Source organism: Aphis gossypii, chromosome 2 (genome assembly GCF_020184175.1).
Source record: "Aphis gossypii isolate Hap1 chromosome 2, ASM2018417v2, whole genome shotgun sequence".
Classification (NCBI taxonomy): Eukaryota; Metazoa; Arthropoda; class Insecta; order Hemiptera; family Aphididae; genus Aphis; species Aphis gossypii.
The window spans coordinates 11,879,813-11,896,970 of NC_065531.1; the positions used below are offsets into that span (position 1 = coordinate 11,879,813).

Sequence of the window (17,158 nt, forward strand, 5' to 3'; positions counted from 1 at the left end):
TTTCAACTTCAGTATCTTTTCCGGTTCGAAAGTGAATCTAGTTATTGCATTGGGGAGGTCATTTTTTGAAATTCTCAATAGTTTTAAAAAGCACCTGGAAAAACCAATATATAGGTACAGTTAAATTTTCAAAAAATTTTGACTTTTTTTGAGTTATTTATAGACCACTGAAATTTTTGATTTTTATGAGAATTTTTTTTTCGAAGTGTCCATGAAAAAATTTTGGATGACCAAAACATTTTGAAAATTTAATACAAGGTTCCTTATGAGTTGTTCTTATTGTAGCTAAAAAAAATTAAAAATCGTTAGTCACAATTTTTTTTATAAGCGTTTATAGCGTTTATAGCAAGTAATTTTGAAGTTGAAAAATCATAAAATTTTTTGTGTTTATAACTTAAGATTAAAAATACAAGTATACAACACTAAGTTTTCCTTCAAGTAACTATAGAGAAAACTCGAAGCATCATTAAAGGAAACATTTTAAGTGTGTTTGAATTTTAAATTTTTACGATATAGCGTAACAATAACGATTTATCATCAAACGATTTTAAATATTTGTTATTATTCAAAAAGTATAAGTCGTAGATACTTGAAAATTTTACCAGTTATTTAGTTTGGCATTTTCTTTACATTATTTAATTTTCAAAATATTTTGACTATTTATACCTAGATGACTGAAATTTTCAATTTTTCTGAAAAATTTTTTTTGGCCCAATCAAAATACTTGAAAATTTAATACAAAGTTCCTCATAAGTTATTCTTATTTCTTATAGTGATTAAAAAATTATAAAAATACATAAGTACAATTTTTTTTTATTAGCATTTATTTTGAAGTTCAAATATTGACAAAAATTCGTCAAAACCATGAATATTTGCAAATTATTTTGTAGGTATAAATGTATAATTCATAAAAAGTTTTGTATAAGTAGCTAAGAGTTGAAAATTCAATACGAGATTTTCCATAAGTTTAGCTTATAATAATTATAAAAGAACTTAAATTCTGGTGTAATCAGGCCATCAAAACATAAACCACCTTTTTCACCAACCATTCGAAATGATATCCTAGGCTGACAAATCACCTTCGGGTACTCGTCCAATACCTATGCTATTTACCTACCTTAAATATTTTATCTACTGTAATTATATTATAGTTTAGTATGATATCTACCGTATGCTGTATATTATATATACTTTATCATTTTGCAATTAAGATTTAAGATTAAGCTTTTATTGAAAACCCAAATCATATATTTATATTTTATACCTTAGTAAATTAGGTAGGTTAGTAGATATACTACTTTATATTATACCTGTTTAGTGTGTGTTTGTGAGTCGTGTCGATTATTTACGTGGTTTTACGGTGATTTATTTATTATTAAATATTATTTAATAATTATCATTATGAGTTTGTCAACTATGAGTTAATTATATCGACACATAATTCAAAATGAAGAGATGTGCGACATTTTTTTAAGTATATGCGGTTTAATATCAATCGATCAAACTTGTACAAAAGTGGTAGAATGTAACACAAGCCGAGGTGTTTGCGAAAATATCAAGATCAACAATAGTTGACTGGTATAATTTATACGACGTAGCAGTAGCTGAATTTCAAAAACGTAAAAAAATGGTAGGTCCTGGCCTAGTTGTGCAAATAAATGAATCATTGTTCCAAGGTAAAAGAAAATATAATCGTGGAAGATTACGTCTTGGAGATCGCAAACCCGAGGAAACGTCTGATGAAAATGAAGAGAGTTCAGAAGAAGACGAAGTAATAAATAATCAAAATTATGGACAACGAATTCAATGGCCATGGATTTTTGGTTTATGTTGTAAGCATGATGGCATTTTAAAGTTGAAAAGTGTGATCGAAATGCCTTACTACCAATTATATTGAATGAAGTTGAACAAGGTACTACTATATATTCCGATAAATGGCGTGCGTATTCTACTTTAAATGAACACGGGTTTATTCATAAAACGGTTAATCATTCAGAAAATTTCATTGATCCAATAACTGGTGCTGATACCCAAACTATAGAAACTCTTTGGAGACACGTCAAAAATAAATATGACATTAAAACCCGGGGAGCGACTAATATATTACATTATTACCATCTCAACTTCAATAAGAATGGTGGCGCTCGTTACAAAAACCAAATGAAGACCTCTTCGAATCATTCCTTGGAGCGATCAGAAATACGCATACATAACTACACAATATAAAAAAAATGACAAAGAAATTCTGCATTAAGGTAAGACAATTTACATTTAAATACGTGTTGATATCATACTTCACCAACATAAAATGACGGTAGATAGCATACTAAACCATCAAACGTTCCTATCTTCGTTCAGAAACATTTTTCGTATACAATGATACCTATCATTGGATTAAAATTTAACACGCCTATAATATATAATAATGATCCACATAGCACCTAATGTACAGCAGAGCGGTACTTACCGGTTGTTTTTTTTTTTTTACAATAATTTCTAATACTTTATGTACATACTTTCAGTTAAACCCCATTGAGTACGGTCATTACTTTTTAACAACCCGATTGAGCATGGCTCATAATTTGTATCAATACAATTGAGTATAGAAACAACTCAAATGAATGTGGTTGCCAATTTTTTTTATCTTGTTCATTCATTAATTGTTATGCTTTATGAGTCATATCGGAGGCAGTGTTGGATCTAGGAGAGCGGGAGCAAGTGGATATCCTGTCACAGTTGTGGTTGGAATAAAGACACTCTTGCGCTTATGAAAAATAAAAAAAGTCATGAACAGAAAAAAGCTAACATAATAATGCCTTACAAAGAATACTTAAGAATATATTTTAAGAAAAAACTATAATATGACTACAATATTTATTGAAAGTGGGAAATATAAGTATTTAAGGTTAACACTTTAAAATGTGTGATTAAATATATGTAAAAAGAAAAACAACTAAAACAATCTTCATCTAGAAAAAAAATAAACAGAAACAAAAGTACACAGAGATGTCTTTAAGGATAATTAGTATCGATAAATCTTTTCATCTCGGCATGTCTAATTAAGAATCCTGATATTTGAAATGTTGAAACATTCTGTGCATGATTCTAACTGAATGGCAGTAAAGACATCAATTTCATGTTTCAAACAACTGAGCTGCATATTACAATTCTTACTGCAAGATCTCATCAATTCATCCAAACGTCCATCAGCTATGATACGTAGAAGTCGTTGTTTTAGTCCTCCAAGGTACTTGGGGGACAAACAGGTTGACGTTTTAATTTGGTTAAAGACCTGGAAGCACGCGTTCAGTACTAATATTAATATAAACCTGTTAAATAGTTACCTTCTATTATTAAAATACTACATCACCTGTAACTCTTCTCTCAGTTTCTGTATTTCAAGATCCTCTCTCGAACAGATTGACAATTCAATTTGTTTAGCGACCTGAAAGCACAAGTTCAGTACTAATATTAATATCAACCAGTTAAATAGTTACCTTCTATTATTAAATCACCTGTAACTCTTCTCTCAGTTTCTGTAATTCAAGATCCTCTTAAACAGATTGACAATTCAATTTGTTTAGCGACCGGGAAGCACAAGTTCAGTACTAATATTAATATCAACCAGTTAAATAGTTACCTTCTATCATTAAAATAATAGATCACGGGTAACTGTTCTCTCAGTTTCTGTACTTCATTCATATAATCCTGAAAAAACAGAATACCATAAAATTTTAGTACAAGAGAAATGAACATTAACATTTTGATTAAATTCGCTTCACTAAATTTTGTTTGATATCTCAAGTTCTAGGAACCAGCATGACATAACAGGACGATAGATCATGATTTTTCTGTATTCAGCTCGAAAGCATAGATTTGTTTACAAAAAGTTTTATTCTCGATAGAAATTGAATAAACGCACAACTACAATGACAAAATATCGTTCAAAACGAAAAGCATGAAAACATTAGGAACTGTTTGAATTTATTTGCGGAAACCATTATTTAGGAAGTTAAAAGCCCTCCAAAGTTTGCGATTTTTCATTTATAAGCATGTGCGCCATACTACTGTCAAGCAAAATAACTCGATATTTGGCGACTGGAGCCGGCAAGCAAAGGGAGCCACTATATACTTATATTACTTTAATACTTTTATAAAATAGCGATATTGATATACAATATACATATAGTACGTAGTCAATTAAAATGTGCAATCATGTTATGGTAAACTGATGCGGAATTCTGTTTCGTTAATTCCCATGTGAAATTTTCTAGTTTCAATAGATTCCAATGAGGTACAATATGCGAGGTGACATTCCCCGTCTAATGAAACAAATAGAAACGTTAGTAACGATTCATGTTCGTGAAAAATGGAAATTTTTGTAAGTTGTACAAAAAGTAATGCTACTTATATTTTACCTTCTGACATAAATGAAATCTTTTGAATAAGGTTATCTTCGACTGACGACTATCATCATTGCACGAAAATTTTCTAAGGTACTTCGTGGAGTCATCGCGAATAAGCATGGTTTAGTGAAAGAAGGTAACGTTAGGTCGTTAGGACGAAGCGAAGATAATATCTGTTGTAAGTGACGATTACTTCACGTTCACTCATCGTGTATACTTATGTCGATCAGTGTATCAACCAAGAAAGACCGCAAAAGTACAATATTATAATTAATCAATAATACTTAATCTCTTACGGTAATACGGTATGTTATTCATGTCATTCAATACAGAAAGATTCAAACATTTCAAACGAAAACATTGTGATTTGTAATGAGCTAACTGGACAACGGACAAAAAGAAGTGAAAAAAGTTGAACATGTTTACAATGTTTACATGTAACGGTTGAGCAAATGAAACTAAAGGAACGGTTTTTCAGTGTCACCACCACGGCTATAGATAATAAACTAGATTGTTAACTATAGTCGGGCTCACGGAAAGTGAGCGCTGGCGGCCGATGGGTGGTGCTCAAATTATGTCTGGGCCAGGGGTTCTCAGATTTTCTAGTATTGTTCTGTATTACCGGGTGACGATACGGTATCCGTATGCGGTGCGTCTTATGGCATACTTCAAATACTTCGGCCGGAACGTATTCAATGAATTAACCTTTTATGTTAGCAGCTGCCTTTCGGTAGAGATTGACCTCACATTTTGTATAGCATTATTCATTATTCGTGAGCTCGTCTTGTTGAACGCACGTGTACAGTGAACAGTGAAATTTGTAATAGTGTGTTTTGATTTAAAACGTTTCATTTTATAAACGTATATTTTGTTTTTGAATTCTTAAACATTAAAATGTCTTTTAAAATTAATGATACACGTAGTCAAACCAAAAAAGTTATTTTTCATGTATATAATTATTTCAAAGATCTGGCTAATTCGAATGATGAGGTTTTAAAAAAACATTTTAAACAGACACAAAAAATAACTGCCGATGCTTGTGGTGTGTCTCTTATGACCGTAAGACGAGTTTGTGTAGAAGGATCTTCAACCAACAATAATCCGGATTCGCCACAACCAGGCCCATCATTTACTTCACCTCGAAAAACGTATAAACGTAAAAAGTATGCAACAGAATTGGACGAAGTCGATAATGAGATACTACGAAGAATCGTGCATGAATTTTACGAAAGAGGTGAATATCCTACATCAAAAAAAATTTTAAATGCTGCTCAACAAAAATTTAATTATAATGGTAGTCTCTCTTCAATGAAAAGATTGTTGATAAAATTAAAATTTTCGTACAAAAAAAGCAACGACGGACGAAAATTTTTAATGGAGCGGAACTGCGGAACGATAGTGATAAGTGATTGATGTGAAGTCATTATCCGCCATTTTGAGTAGGTCAAATGCATGCTGAAAACCCGCCAAAATTTGAATTTAAGTTTAAAATATTTGAAATGTAATTTTTTTTTTGTCTATCCATTGATATTCATTATATTCATTTTTGTCACAATAAATTATGATTGTATATTTTTAAAAATATATTTTTTGAATATAATATTTATGTAGTATTTAATTCTTTAAATGTATGATTTAAAATTTTAAACAATAAAGGAATTATTTGTTAAAACCAGTCTGTTGTTGTTTAACACATTATATAATATATTATTACCTAAATATTATATTATATATACAATAAACCTATTATTCTCAGTACCTACTCGTTATTTATTTATACTTTTTTCATAGAAAATAGTTGTGAAGTTGAATCACTGCACAAAATATTTGTTTACTACACGTGCAAGTTTTAAGTGTAATTTATTTGTACTGTTAATCATATTTAAAATTTATAGAGTATAAATTATAAAATTTTGTTAAAAATGCCTATGACGTGTTGTGTTGAGAAATGCTCTAGTCGTGGTAGTCGAAAAGCCAACAGCCCAGGAAAATTGCATTTTTTTGGGTAATTAAAAACTAACAATGCATGATTAAACATTTATTAAATTAATGAAAATATAATTTAAGAACATAATTTTTATAAAATAGATTTCCTTCTGATGAGGCAAAAAAGCAAATATGGGTTAAAGCTATAAAAAGAGAAAACTTTATTCCTACACGTTATAGCAAAGTTTGTAGTAAGCACTTTACAAACAATGACTTTTACCAAGGATACTTTAGGAAGTTATTGAAAGAAACGTCAGTACCTATAGTCGGGGACACGAAAAATGATCGCTGCCCGCTACGCGCCAAGCGGCTGTTTTTCTGAATTGGTTATCAAACTAGCAAATTAAAAGCCCGCTAGGTATCGGCAGCGTGTGACGGTACACAGTTGAGAACCAATGGCTACATGAGTGGGTACGAACAACGGGTCGCGGGTGCCAACGCTCATTTTTCGTGTCCCCGACTATAGTAGGTATCTTTAATAATAGCAATCGCCAATCCTGTGAGTAAAAGAAAGTTGACATATGGTGATCATACTTATACAAAATTAATAGATCAGACCACTGAAAATAGTAAGTCTTATATCAAATTATTAGGTTGATGTTAAGTGTAAAAATTTTTTTTTACAGATATTGCTGACTCGGTGTCAACAATAAGTAATTTAGAATGTTCTAGCCTGACAAGTTCAGAAAACTATGGTGTTTTGGATTTGTCATTAAAAAATAAAATTTTTGATGAGAAATCACCACCTCCAAATCGTATTGTGGAAACGCTAGGTACAAATAAAATTTTTTCTCTATTGTCATCTTGATTATGCTTGTGTTTAATAATATTATGAACTCTGAAATCAGTTTGATTTGATTAATTCAATATTTAAAAAAAATTGTATTTAAATTAATTATTATTTTTCAAATTGATAAATTAGAATGTACGCCAATACGGAAACTAAAGAGAAAACGCCTGCAAAAAAAAGCTGAAACTCCTATTAAAAGAGGATTAAGGAAAAAAGTTAAGCTTCTTCAACAAAAAGTTAGAAGGAAAAGCAAAAAAATAACCAACATTGAGGTTTGTTTATATTATATTTAATATTTAAACTTTTTTACAATTGTTGTTTATTGCATAATAAAGAAATTAATGGAAACAATAAAGTTCTCAACTGATACTGAGACAACACAAATAATAGGTAAAAATTTTACAAGTATTTTCCTAAAAGATCTGATTAGGAATAGTAAGGTTCCATCTTCAGGAAAACGTTATAGTGAAGATGTTAAGAAATTTGCCACTACACTTTACTTTTATTCACCTAAAGCGTATGATTTTGTAAGGTAATAACTAATAAGTGATGATTATATCAAATACTTATATTCTAGACAATTCATTTCAATACACTATTCATATTTCATATATTCAGGTCTTCAATACATTTGCCGAATCCAAGTGCAATTAGAAATTGGTTGTCAAATGTAAATGTAAATACTGGATTTTTAAGTGATGTGTTAATGGAAATAGGTAAATTTGAAGATGTTGATAAATACTGTTGCTTGATATTAGACTCTATGAGTATAAAGAAAGAAGTACATTGGGATAAAGCTAGTAAAAGGTATTCATTATTATTTATTACTTTATATTGTATTAGAAATTTTGAAATACTAATTTTGCTTATTATATAATGGGTAAGATATGTTGGATATTGTGATTACGGAAATAATGTAACAATTGAAGACTGTGAACAACCAGCATCTGAAGTTTTGGTATTTATGTTATCAAGTTTAAAGAAAGCGTGGAAATGGCCTATAGGTTATTGGTTTGTGGATAAGGTAAAATCATCAGTACAGGCCCAGTTAATTCGTATAGCAGTGTCAGAATGTCAAAAATATGGTATAAATGTGTTAAGTGTTACATGTGATGGTGCATACGTCAATTTTAGTTCTTTCCAAATATTAGGATGTAATTTGAACCAACCTTTTGAACATTTAAAACCAGATTTTAATATTGATCCAAATACACCAAATATTTACTTTACCCCAGATGCTTGTCATAATATTAAGTTGGCAAGAAATGCTTTAGGTACATTCAAGGCATTCAAAGATGAAGATGGAAACTTAATAGAATGGAGATACATTGAACAACTTAATAAACTTCAAAGTGAGATTGGGTTCAAATTTGCTAACAAGTTGAGCACATCACACATTAACTGGAATGCAAACAGCATGAAGGTAAAGTTGGCAGTTCAAACTTTGAGCAGTTCTGTAGCCGATTCACTGCAGTATCTAAAAAATACATCAGATGATTTTAAAAATTGTGACCCAACAATTAAATTTATACGTGTTGTTGATGAAATTTTTGATTTTCTTAACTCAAGAAATCCTTTTGCAAAAGGACATAAGCAACCTATTAGAGCTAAGAATATTGTTTACCTGGAAAATCGAATGGCTGAGTTAATCAAATATTTATATTCTTTAAAAACTGTTGATGGAGTAGATTTATGGAAAAGTCGGAGGAAAACTTTTATTCTTGGTTTCGCAACTGCAATAAAATCAATATTTGAAATATCTAAAAAATTACTTGCCAATCAAAATTTTCAATTTATTTTAACTTACAAATTAAGTCAAGATGCTCTTGAGTTGTTTTTTGGTCATGTAAGAGGACGTTTTGGACATAATGATAATCCTAACTGTCTACAATTTAGGTACGCTTTAAGAAGTATTTTGCTGCACATTTCAATTAAACAATCAACTGGAAATTGTTCCTTACTGACCTCTCATGAAGATTCATTGTTCTCACTGAAATGGAAGTACAAAAAAAATGAACAAGTACTTGAAAATGAGGAACAGGTACAATTAATATCTGACAACTGCAACAATCCAATGTTGAATTCGTTGACAGACAATGTGCTTTATTATATAGCTGGATATGTAATAAAAAAAATATTACCACTACTCACATGTGAAAACTGCATCAAAGCTGTAACAGATGCTTCATATGTGCAAGAACATAATTATTGTAATATAGAGAATGAATCGTTCAAAACTTTAACAAGAATAAAGAACAGAGGAGGCTTAGAATTAGCATCAGAAAGTGTTTTCAGAATTATCAAAACCACTGAAACATATTTCAAATCTATAGTTTCTGATAAGCAACAATTGTTATCTAAGAATATAGATACTAAAATAATTCTCTGGGTTCAAAATACTTTAGCACTATCGTCAACTCTTTTTCCTGAAACAATAGATTGTTGGTATGTAACGGACATACATGCAAGACCACATAAGATAAAATTAATAAACCTAATTTCCCATACATATTTGAACATACGATTAAATTCATATAGTAAAATATTAACATCATCTTTAATGAAAATGGTTAGTAAGAGGCAAAAACTTCATAAAACTATCTTATTTTATAACATGTGAAAGTATTTATTTTTTTATGTAATATACACCTACTCTAACTATAGTTAAGAAATTGCTCAATTAAATATACCTACATACCTAAGTATTATTAACAAATAATAATATAATTGGTAATAAAATAGTATTGTAATACACCTACTTAATTTATAAGTTTATACATAAATTATAAACATAATAGGTATGAAATTATTCAATTGATTATCATCTACATTTTAAATTAATTAGACGACATTAAATTATAAATTATTTAACTAACGTCAAATAATAAAATGAACTTTTTAGCTTCACGACTTCACGAAAAAGACGTTTACAATTTAAAAAAATTTTAAACATGAATTCATAGATCAATATAATATATTTATTGATTTATTGATATTTATTAATATATTTTTGTTTACCGGTCAGTCGTGGTCAGTCCACCCGATCGATGATTAACATTTTCGACACAATATGAATTTTACCTTTTATTTTATATTCGTTAACAATTATTTGGATTATATTCCTTTTTATTTTTTTACTTGTATAGTTATATACGACCATTGTGAATTTTATATACGTTTTTTATCATAGACATAATATTACTATGTCTATGGTTTTTATTGGCGCGACGCAGCGATCGCGTTCCCCATTCCGCGCCCGTGCGTTTTCGGCCCGGAGAAGGCTCCGGGCACCGATCGAGTGTAAAAGCTCTTTCTCTTTGCTCCCGACTAGTGACGGGCGTTATTGAATAATAATTATCGAATTATTCGATAGTGTTACTAAATTAGTCATCTGATTCGACCGAGCTACAACGCGACAAGTCCGACCCGACTTTCGCGTCTCCGCTAATTCGCTCACGACAACCACGCGAGCTCGCGTGCGCCCCGACGCTTACACCGCCGTCCAAGCATCGAGCACCCGACGAAACGGCAAATCGTCGACAATTACTGTACGCCCACTGCCCAGTCACCCACGCGATTTATTTGTTTATGTCAACATTGTTATTATTACAAAATATACGAATTTCGACACACACGCGTCAAACGACCGAAATCACGTGTACCATTTATTTACCTCCGTGCCTGTCTAGCCTCCACCAAATACTAATTCTCCAATCATATCTATTCCGAAAAAACGTTTTCTTCCAAAAACTATTAGTACAAATTGGAAAATAGTGAATAAATTATTCTGCCAATTAATTTATTCCCAAAATTATAGTCCCAATACACATTGTTCCGACATTGGGAGAATGTTCGGTTGGGATAATAATTATTTGGTAATCTGGTATTTAGATAATTTTTAAATTGAAATAAAATATTGTATTTTTCGGAATGACCTACATTGGTAGTATTGTTCTGTGGTATTAATTACAGTTACAGTTTGGCCCCGTGCTAAGAGATTATAAGTTATTAAGAGTTCGAACTCTAACTTCAAAATACTAAAATTCAAATTACCTAGTGAAATTATTACCCAGAATTGTTATTATAAGCATTATTGAATAATAATGCTCCTATAGTTTAGAAATCATTCATTCTGATGAGACATAGCCAGTAACCACATAGGTATAATAAGTTTTAACAATAGTAATATCTAAAAAGAAAAAAATTAAAAATAGTTAGGCCATATGCCCACATGCCTATTATTATGAATTAATTTGGAGCCCGGGGATTCCTTGCACCCCTAGCACCTCTAGTAGATTCGGCACTGTATATTAGTACTAAACAAAAAAGTTGTTAGTTGGTGTAAACCTAATCTAACTATTAAAAACTATATTTCTGTTGAATTATTTTATTAGTAAAAAATTATAATTTTATTTTCCTAAAATATAATAGTTAATAAGAGACAAATTGTATTATTAATAAAGTAACATACCTATTACATTGTTTTTAAAATATGATTTGAAGATTAAAAAAGTAATGTTATTTTTATTAATATTATACGTGAATGGCCATAAAAAAAATTGTGTTTAAGTATTTTTAGATTACAGTATGAATGTGAATCACATACTTTTTACTTCTGAGGGGCTTTATAACCCCTAACATTCTACAGGTGAACTGACACATAATATGGTATAAGGTAAGGTTTATACAATTATAACTAAGAATCATTAAACACATTAATGAAAAGCTTAAAAAAAATACTGTGGTCCATATGGATAGTTCACTGAAATAGGCATGGCAGTCAATGTGTTGATGAGAATTATTGTTTCAAATTTTCAATCTTTATAATAAAAATTAAACTATTTATATTTTTTTTAATTACAAATTACAATCAATTTGAATATTTTTGAGTTTTTTGAGATATTGATAAATGTTGTCAAATTTTAATGTTAAATATTTATAAACAACAAAAGTTTTTTTAGCATTTGTAATATGTGTCTTGGTTCTATTTCAAAAATATTAATGATAATAACAGCCAACAGCTTAATTAATATAGTCAAGCTATCAGACCTTTTCCATCATCAATAAAAGGGGTTTGTATAAACAAATTCTATACATTTTAATTAATTTTTAAATATAAATTATTGATTGATTCTTCTATTCCTCTGTCTCAATGGTACAATTTATTTTATCATACAGTACAAGTACAACTCAAATAATGAACGCAATAGACATTTTATTACTTTGGCATACAATGTTGAAAGTGTTTTGTATAAACAACCCTATCAAGTCATGCGCATTTAATATTTTCGGGATTCACTATTTTCCCCGTAAACCATTGCATATATAAAATTGTCCACTCGTTCAAAATTGTTCAACTGACCAAATTATAAAATTTTTTATGAATTTTTGTCTACAAACTTAATTTTTAAATTTTTATTATTACGTTTTTCCAAAAATCTAACTCCAAAACTAAATTCTTTAACACTAACTCCATCAACCTAAAATCTTCAAGGATCGACTCAGTTGCGTCACTAGATGATTTTCCATTTATTGAGAAAATTTTAACTAACTATTTAAACGGTGTTTTAATTATAAATTTTTCAAAAATGTTAAAATTAAAATTCAACATTTTTGAGAATAGAAATTTGATCTTGAGGTGTCACTGCGTTGAACCTCGAAGATTTTAAGACAATACGACCAATATTAAAGAAGTTAGTATTTCAAGTCGAATCTCAAAACTTGTAAATGAATATATTAGAGTGAATTGACCTATAGGTTTATATAGGTTTTTATATTTTATTCTTATTTTATAACTATATGTTCTAAATTTTTTGATTCTTGCCTAATAGAAATAATAATAGGTATACATATTATACATTATATATATATATACATCCATTTTTTATCTTTGGTGCTATATTATGTTGTATTATAGACTTTAATGAGTTTTAATCAAAATAAGAGATGTTAGTACGTAAGAATTAAGTTAAGAAAATAGCCATAGATAATAAGTAAATGGTGAAATTCAATAAACAAATTAAATTAAGCAATACTAAAAAATGCATATAAATAGGTTAAAATAACAATTGTGTAATTCAGTGTTGATAAACTTTTATATTTCAATTAGCACAATATAATAATAAGAAATGTAAATAAATTGGCTTAATAATTAATCGGGTTAAAATAACCCTATGTTATTTCTGTAAAAAACACAAGTATGATTTAAAATAAGTAAAATAAACTTTACTCAAAGTGTCAACATAGTCATTATATATTTCTTGAGCAGATATTTCATCATTATTGAGCAAGAAATCAAACAAAAATTTATACTCAAATAAAGTATTTTGTGGTATATGATAATTTGTAGTAGTATTCTTGAATTTATTTATCTGTTCCAAAATGAAATGCCTAATTTTTGAGGTAACGGTGATTTTCAATTTTTCATACACATCTTTCACATCGTTTAGCGATTTTACATCTTGACTATTTTTGTGTATCATTATAAATATTGTTGTAATATGTTGTATATATCTATGATTACGGCCCCTTGTAAGTACTACAGAGACAACTACTTATGCAGTATTTTTTTTCCCGCTTTTTTTTTATCAGATAATGAACAATTATTTACGGGAGCTATCTTCGTGATAATAATTTAATTATTTTGTATGAGTAGGTAGTAAAATATATTTATTTAAAAAATATCAGCTTTTGGAATTTGTAATAACGGTTTAGTAATTTAAATTTAATCCATCGTGTTATTGTATTACATTAAGTAGACTATTACACCATGAATGGAAATTATTGTTGTCAATTTATTCATTTATACTAAGTACCTATATTATACTACATAACAACAATAGATTTTTTTTTTGTGTTTCAATATTATAGCTGGTATGTTACACTACTTTTTCATAATATAATTTTTATACTGTTATATATTTTGTATAATGTTAATCATTTTTAAATAATATTTGCAGACTAATATGTACAGAAATATAAAACCTCATTACTTCTCAATTGATGCCATTATGGCTGCTCAAGAAAAAATTCAATGTTCATTTATTAAAAAAGTTGAACATGTTGGTAAGTTTTTGTTTGTATTGTTGTAAAGTGTGGTCTTCTCTTGCGTATCAGTTCTCATTAGCTAATTATAAGTTTTCTTCATCAATTAAGTTGTCTCTTAAAGAGTATAGATGACATTTTGAAATTGTTGAATTTATTTAAAGTTCATTAATTGATAACATGTTTCTTTAAAAATTTTCATATTTCTATTTCTAGGCCATAGTGATAGCTTTAAACTATAATGACTATGTTAGTGAGTTGTACTTTATGGATATGGTAAATCTGTAATTCTAAATAATAAATAAAATATGTATACTAAAAAATAACATTACAGAAACATTAGACTTACAGAAAATGTATTTTATTTTATTACCAATTTTTAGTTATTAATTATTATACATGTGTTCCTTAAAAACAATGTATAACATTTTTTGTAAAACATTACGGTTTTTATAATTGTTCAAATAATAAGTAAGTAAATACTGATAATAGAAAGAAAAAAAGGATAAGAATTTAGGTTTTACAGTTTACATTGTTTATACAATTAGTGTTTGGTCGTATTTTATTTTATAGCAATATAGAATTAGAACAAACATAAGTAGAAAATATCCATATAATACAAATCAAATTATTAAACTTTGAAGTAGTTATGATTGTAATTATACGTTAGAAAGCTCAGAAAGCCGATGATTGCCAATTCAATGATGCTGTCAACTTACTATTTTTTTCATACCTATTAGAGTAAAAATATAAATGTAGACACTTATATTATATTTAAATAAGTACCTACTGTAATACGTATAGTATAGTGATACTTCCATTTAACAAATTATTTTAGAGAACCAGGACTTTCATTATTAATTATGCGTTATTTCTATTTAACAAATTCCTCTATAATACAATTTTTTTTGTTGTCCATGCGACTTTGTTATATAGAAGTTTCACTGTGTATTTTGTTAAAAATAAAATATTATTTGAGATAAATATTAGGTAATATAATTTGAAAAACGCAGCCAATAGTAAAATAAAATGTTTTCATGTATATTATTTTAGATTTTTTAGATTCAATTTACTCTGATAAAGATGAAGAATCTGATCCAAAAATTGAACTTCCCTTATGGATGGTTAAAGTGTTTTTAGTTGGAAAATCAATTCAATTTGATATGCCTAAAGCATATAATGAAATTTACAGGTAAACACGAGTATATTATTAAATATAATGTTTGATGTTTTATGTTTTAATTTATGCTAAGTTTAAACATTTATGTTTATTTTTAGGGGTGTCTTAACAGCTGATGCTAACGTAGTTGATTTATTTAAACTGTGTAAGCATTTCTATTTGTTTGGAAAGTTTTTATCTCAATTAGAACATCGAGAAGCATATGAAGTCAGAAGAACCCTTATTCAAGTAATAATGATACAAATATTTAACATTTGACATATCCAGATAACATTATATAGATATATTATTTATTTTTAATTTTTGTTCTTATATAGACATTCATTGATAGATTTAAACAGACAATGGATTGGGCACAGAATATAGATGACAATCAGCCATGCTTTAATAGACTTGACTGTCTCGAGAGGTTGATATTTAATGATGCTCGAGTAGCACAACAACATTTAAATATATATTTAACTGAAGGATCAGGTCAAATGGAAATCGCTGCCATGATATTAAATTATAGAAAACGAAAAATTCATGAAAGTCGTGTTCTAGAATAAAAATAAAATAATTTGTTTGGTAGATGCTAATGAATTTGTATTAAGTAACCAAAGTGAATTGTGATACAAATTAACATGATGGAATTGTAATTATATAATAAGATATTTATAATAAAATTAATTATAATTACATTTTTTATGTCAAAATATAAATTTTATTTACATTATCAATAGGGTAAGGGTTCATATCAGTTGATAACCATCATAGGTGTACGCAAACTTTGACCGCAGGGGTGCCCTTAAAAAGTTCCGAACCAAAGATTTTTGTATGATGATAACTAATTAATTAATAATTTTATCACATTTAGATAATATTTATACTATTAAATTAAAACTGGCTTCACTTTTTTCGTGTAAAATGTAAAAATGTTCGCTATCTAGTATAATATAGACATCTATGCATTTATTGAAGAAAAAGCCAATGGCTGTAGGGAGGAGGGGGGCATGACCTACCCGGCCACCCCCGTGCGCACGCCTATGATAACCATGGTTGTACAAATAACATAGATGGCGATATTAGAAATATTAAGTTATTCAAAATAATATTTCTATGACTCATACCATACTGCAATATACAATAATATAGTTCTTATAGTTTTTAAGTGTTATAGGTACATACAATAGTGTGTTGATAATTATTTTTAGCTACTCTGCTTAAATTGTTTATGTATTATTGAATTTTTTATTACATACAGTCAATTATTAATTAACAGTCAGTTGTCACACAATTGAGAATAAGATTTGTAGGCGTTAGTGAGATAATTAGATAAGTGATTTATTTAGTTATGTTTTATTACTAACTATAGTATTCAGATTTCAGATGATTAGGATTAGTAGAGTGCAAACAAGTTGGATTAATATAAGGTATAATATATAGCTATAACCTATCAAAACTTGATACACAGTTTAAATATTTGAAAATAATTATTATTACTCTTTACTAAATAGTTTCCTTGATTTTTCTTCGGTATTTTACTTATTCCTTACATTTTCGATTATAGTAACAAATGCAGAATTTATATTCTTAAGCCAAACAATGGTATGCAAAAATATATAGTTTATCAACTAAGAATAAAACACTTGGAATGTTTGGATATAACAGCAAAATTAGTTATCCTTCAATGTTAACACCTGTAAATCAGTGCACAAGCTAAAAGTTGTATAAGAATCTAGTTAATAGAGTAGTAAAAATTTAAAATACATG

At 28.5% G+C, this 17,158-nt stretch overlaps 1 protein-coding gene and 3 long non-coding RNA genes across 9 annotated transcripts; 2 read left to right on the forward strand and 2 right to left on the reverse strand.

The window, feature by feature from the left end:
• Positions 1 to 1,853: 1,853 nt before the first annotated feature.
• Positions 1,854 to 6,095, reverse strand: LOC114123840 (uncharacterized). Of its 6 annotated transcripts, none has more exons than XR_007604355.1 (5): positions 4,419 to 6,095; positions 4,177 to 4,322; positions 3,516 to 3,708; positions 3,371 to 3,445; positions 2,517 to 3,292 (listed from the first exon to the last, which is right to left on the reverse strand). It is a non-coding gene; the product is annotated as an uncharacterized LOC114123840 (long non-coding RNA). The 6 variants fall into 6 exon arrangements; XR_007604353.1 differs by having other exon boundaries at positions 4,150 to 4,322; XR_007604354.1 differs by having other exon boundaries at positions 2,518 to 3,292; positions 4,193 to 4,322.
• A 665-nt stretch (positions 6,096 to 6,760) lies between these two features.
• Positions 6,761 to 7,501, forward strand: LOC126550350 (uncharacterized). The gene is made up of 3 exons (XR_007604423.1): positions 6,761 to 6,961; positions 7,019 to 7,165; positions 7,315 to 7,501. It is a non-coding gene; the product is annotated as an uncharacterized LOC126550350 (long non-coding RNA).
• Positions 7,502 to 7,531: 30 nt separating this feature from the next.
• LOC126550349 (uncharacterized) lies at positions 7,532 to 9,888 on the reverse strand. Its single transcript, XR_007604422.1, has 4 exons — positions 9,334 to 9,888; positions 8,990 to 9,172; positions 8,807 to 8,915; positions 7,532 to 8,659 (listed from the first exon to the last, which is right to left on the reverse strand). It is a non-coding gene; the product is annotated as an uncharacterized LOC126550349 (long non-coding RNA).
• A 3,969-nt stretch (positions 9,889 to 13,857) lies between these two features.
• LOC114123839 (DNA replication complex GINS protein PSF3) lies at positions 13,858 to 16,107 on the forward strand. The gene is made up of 5 exons (XM_027986946.2): positions 13,858 to 14,055; positions 14,142 to 14,247; positions 15,280 to 15,418; positions 15,505 to 15,634; positions 15,724 to 16,107. The coding sequence occupies exons 2-5, from the start codon at positions 14,148 to 14,150 to the stop codon at positions 15,952 to 15,954; spliced, it is 600 nt and encodes a 199-aa protein (XP_027842747.1). The 5' UTR covers positions 13,858 to 14,055; positions 14,142 to 14,147; the 3' UTR covers positions 15,955 to 16,107.
• Positions 16,108 to 17,158: the final 1,051 nt, after the last annotated feature.

Excerpts from the sequence above, each read along its gene's own strand:
- LOC114123839 (XM_027986946.2), top strand. The coding sequence starts at position 14,148 with ATGTACAGAAATATAAAACCTCATTACTTCTCAATTGATGCCATTATG. Across the intron at positions 14,248-15,279 it reads TAAAAAAGTTGAACATGTTG|ATTTTTTAGATTCAATTTAC; the intron begins GTAAGTTTTTGT and ends ATATTATTTTAG. Across the intron at positions 15,419-15,504 it reads GCATATAATGAAATTTACAG|GGGTGTCTTAACAGCTGATG; the intron begins GTAAACACGAGT and ends GTTTATTTTTAG.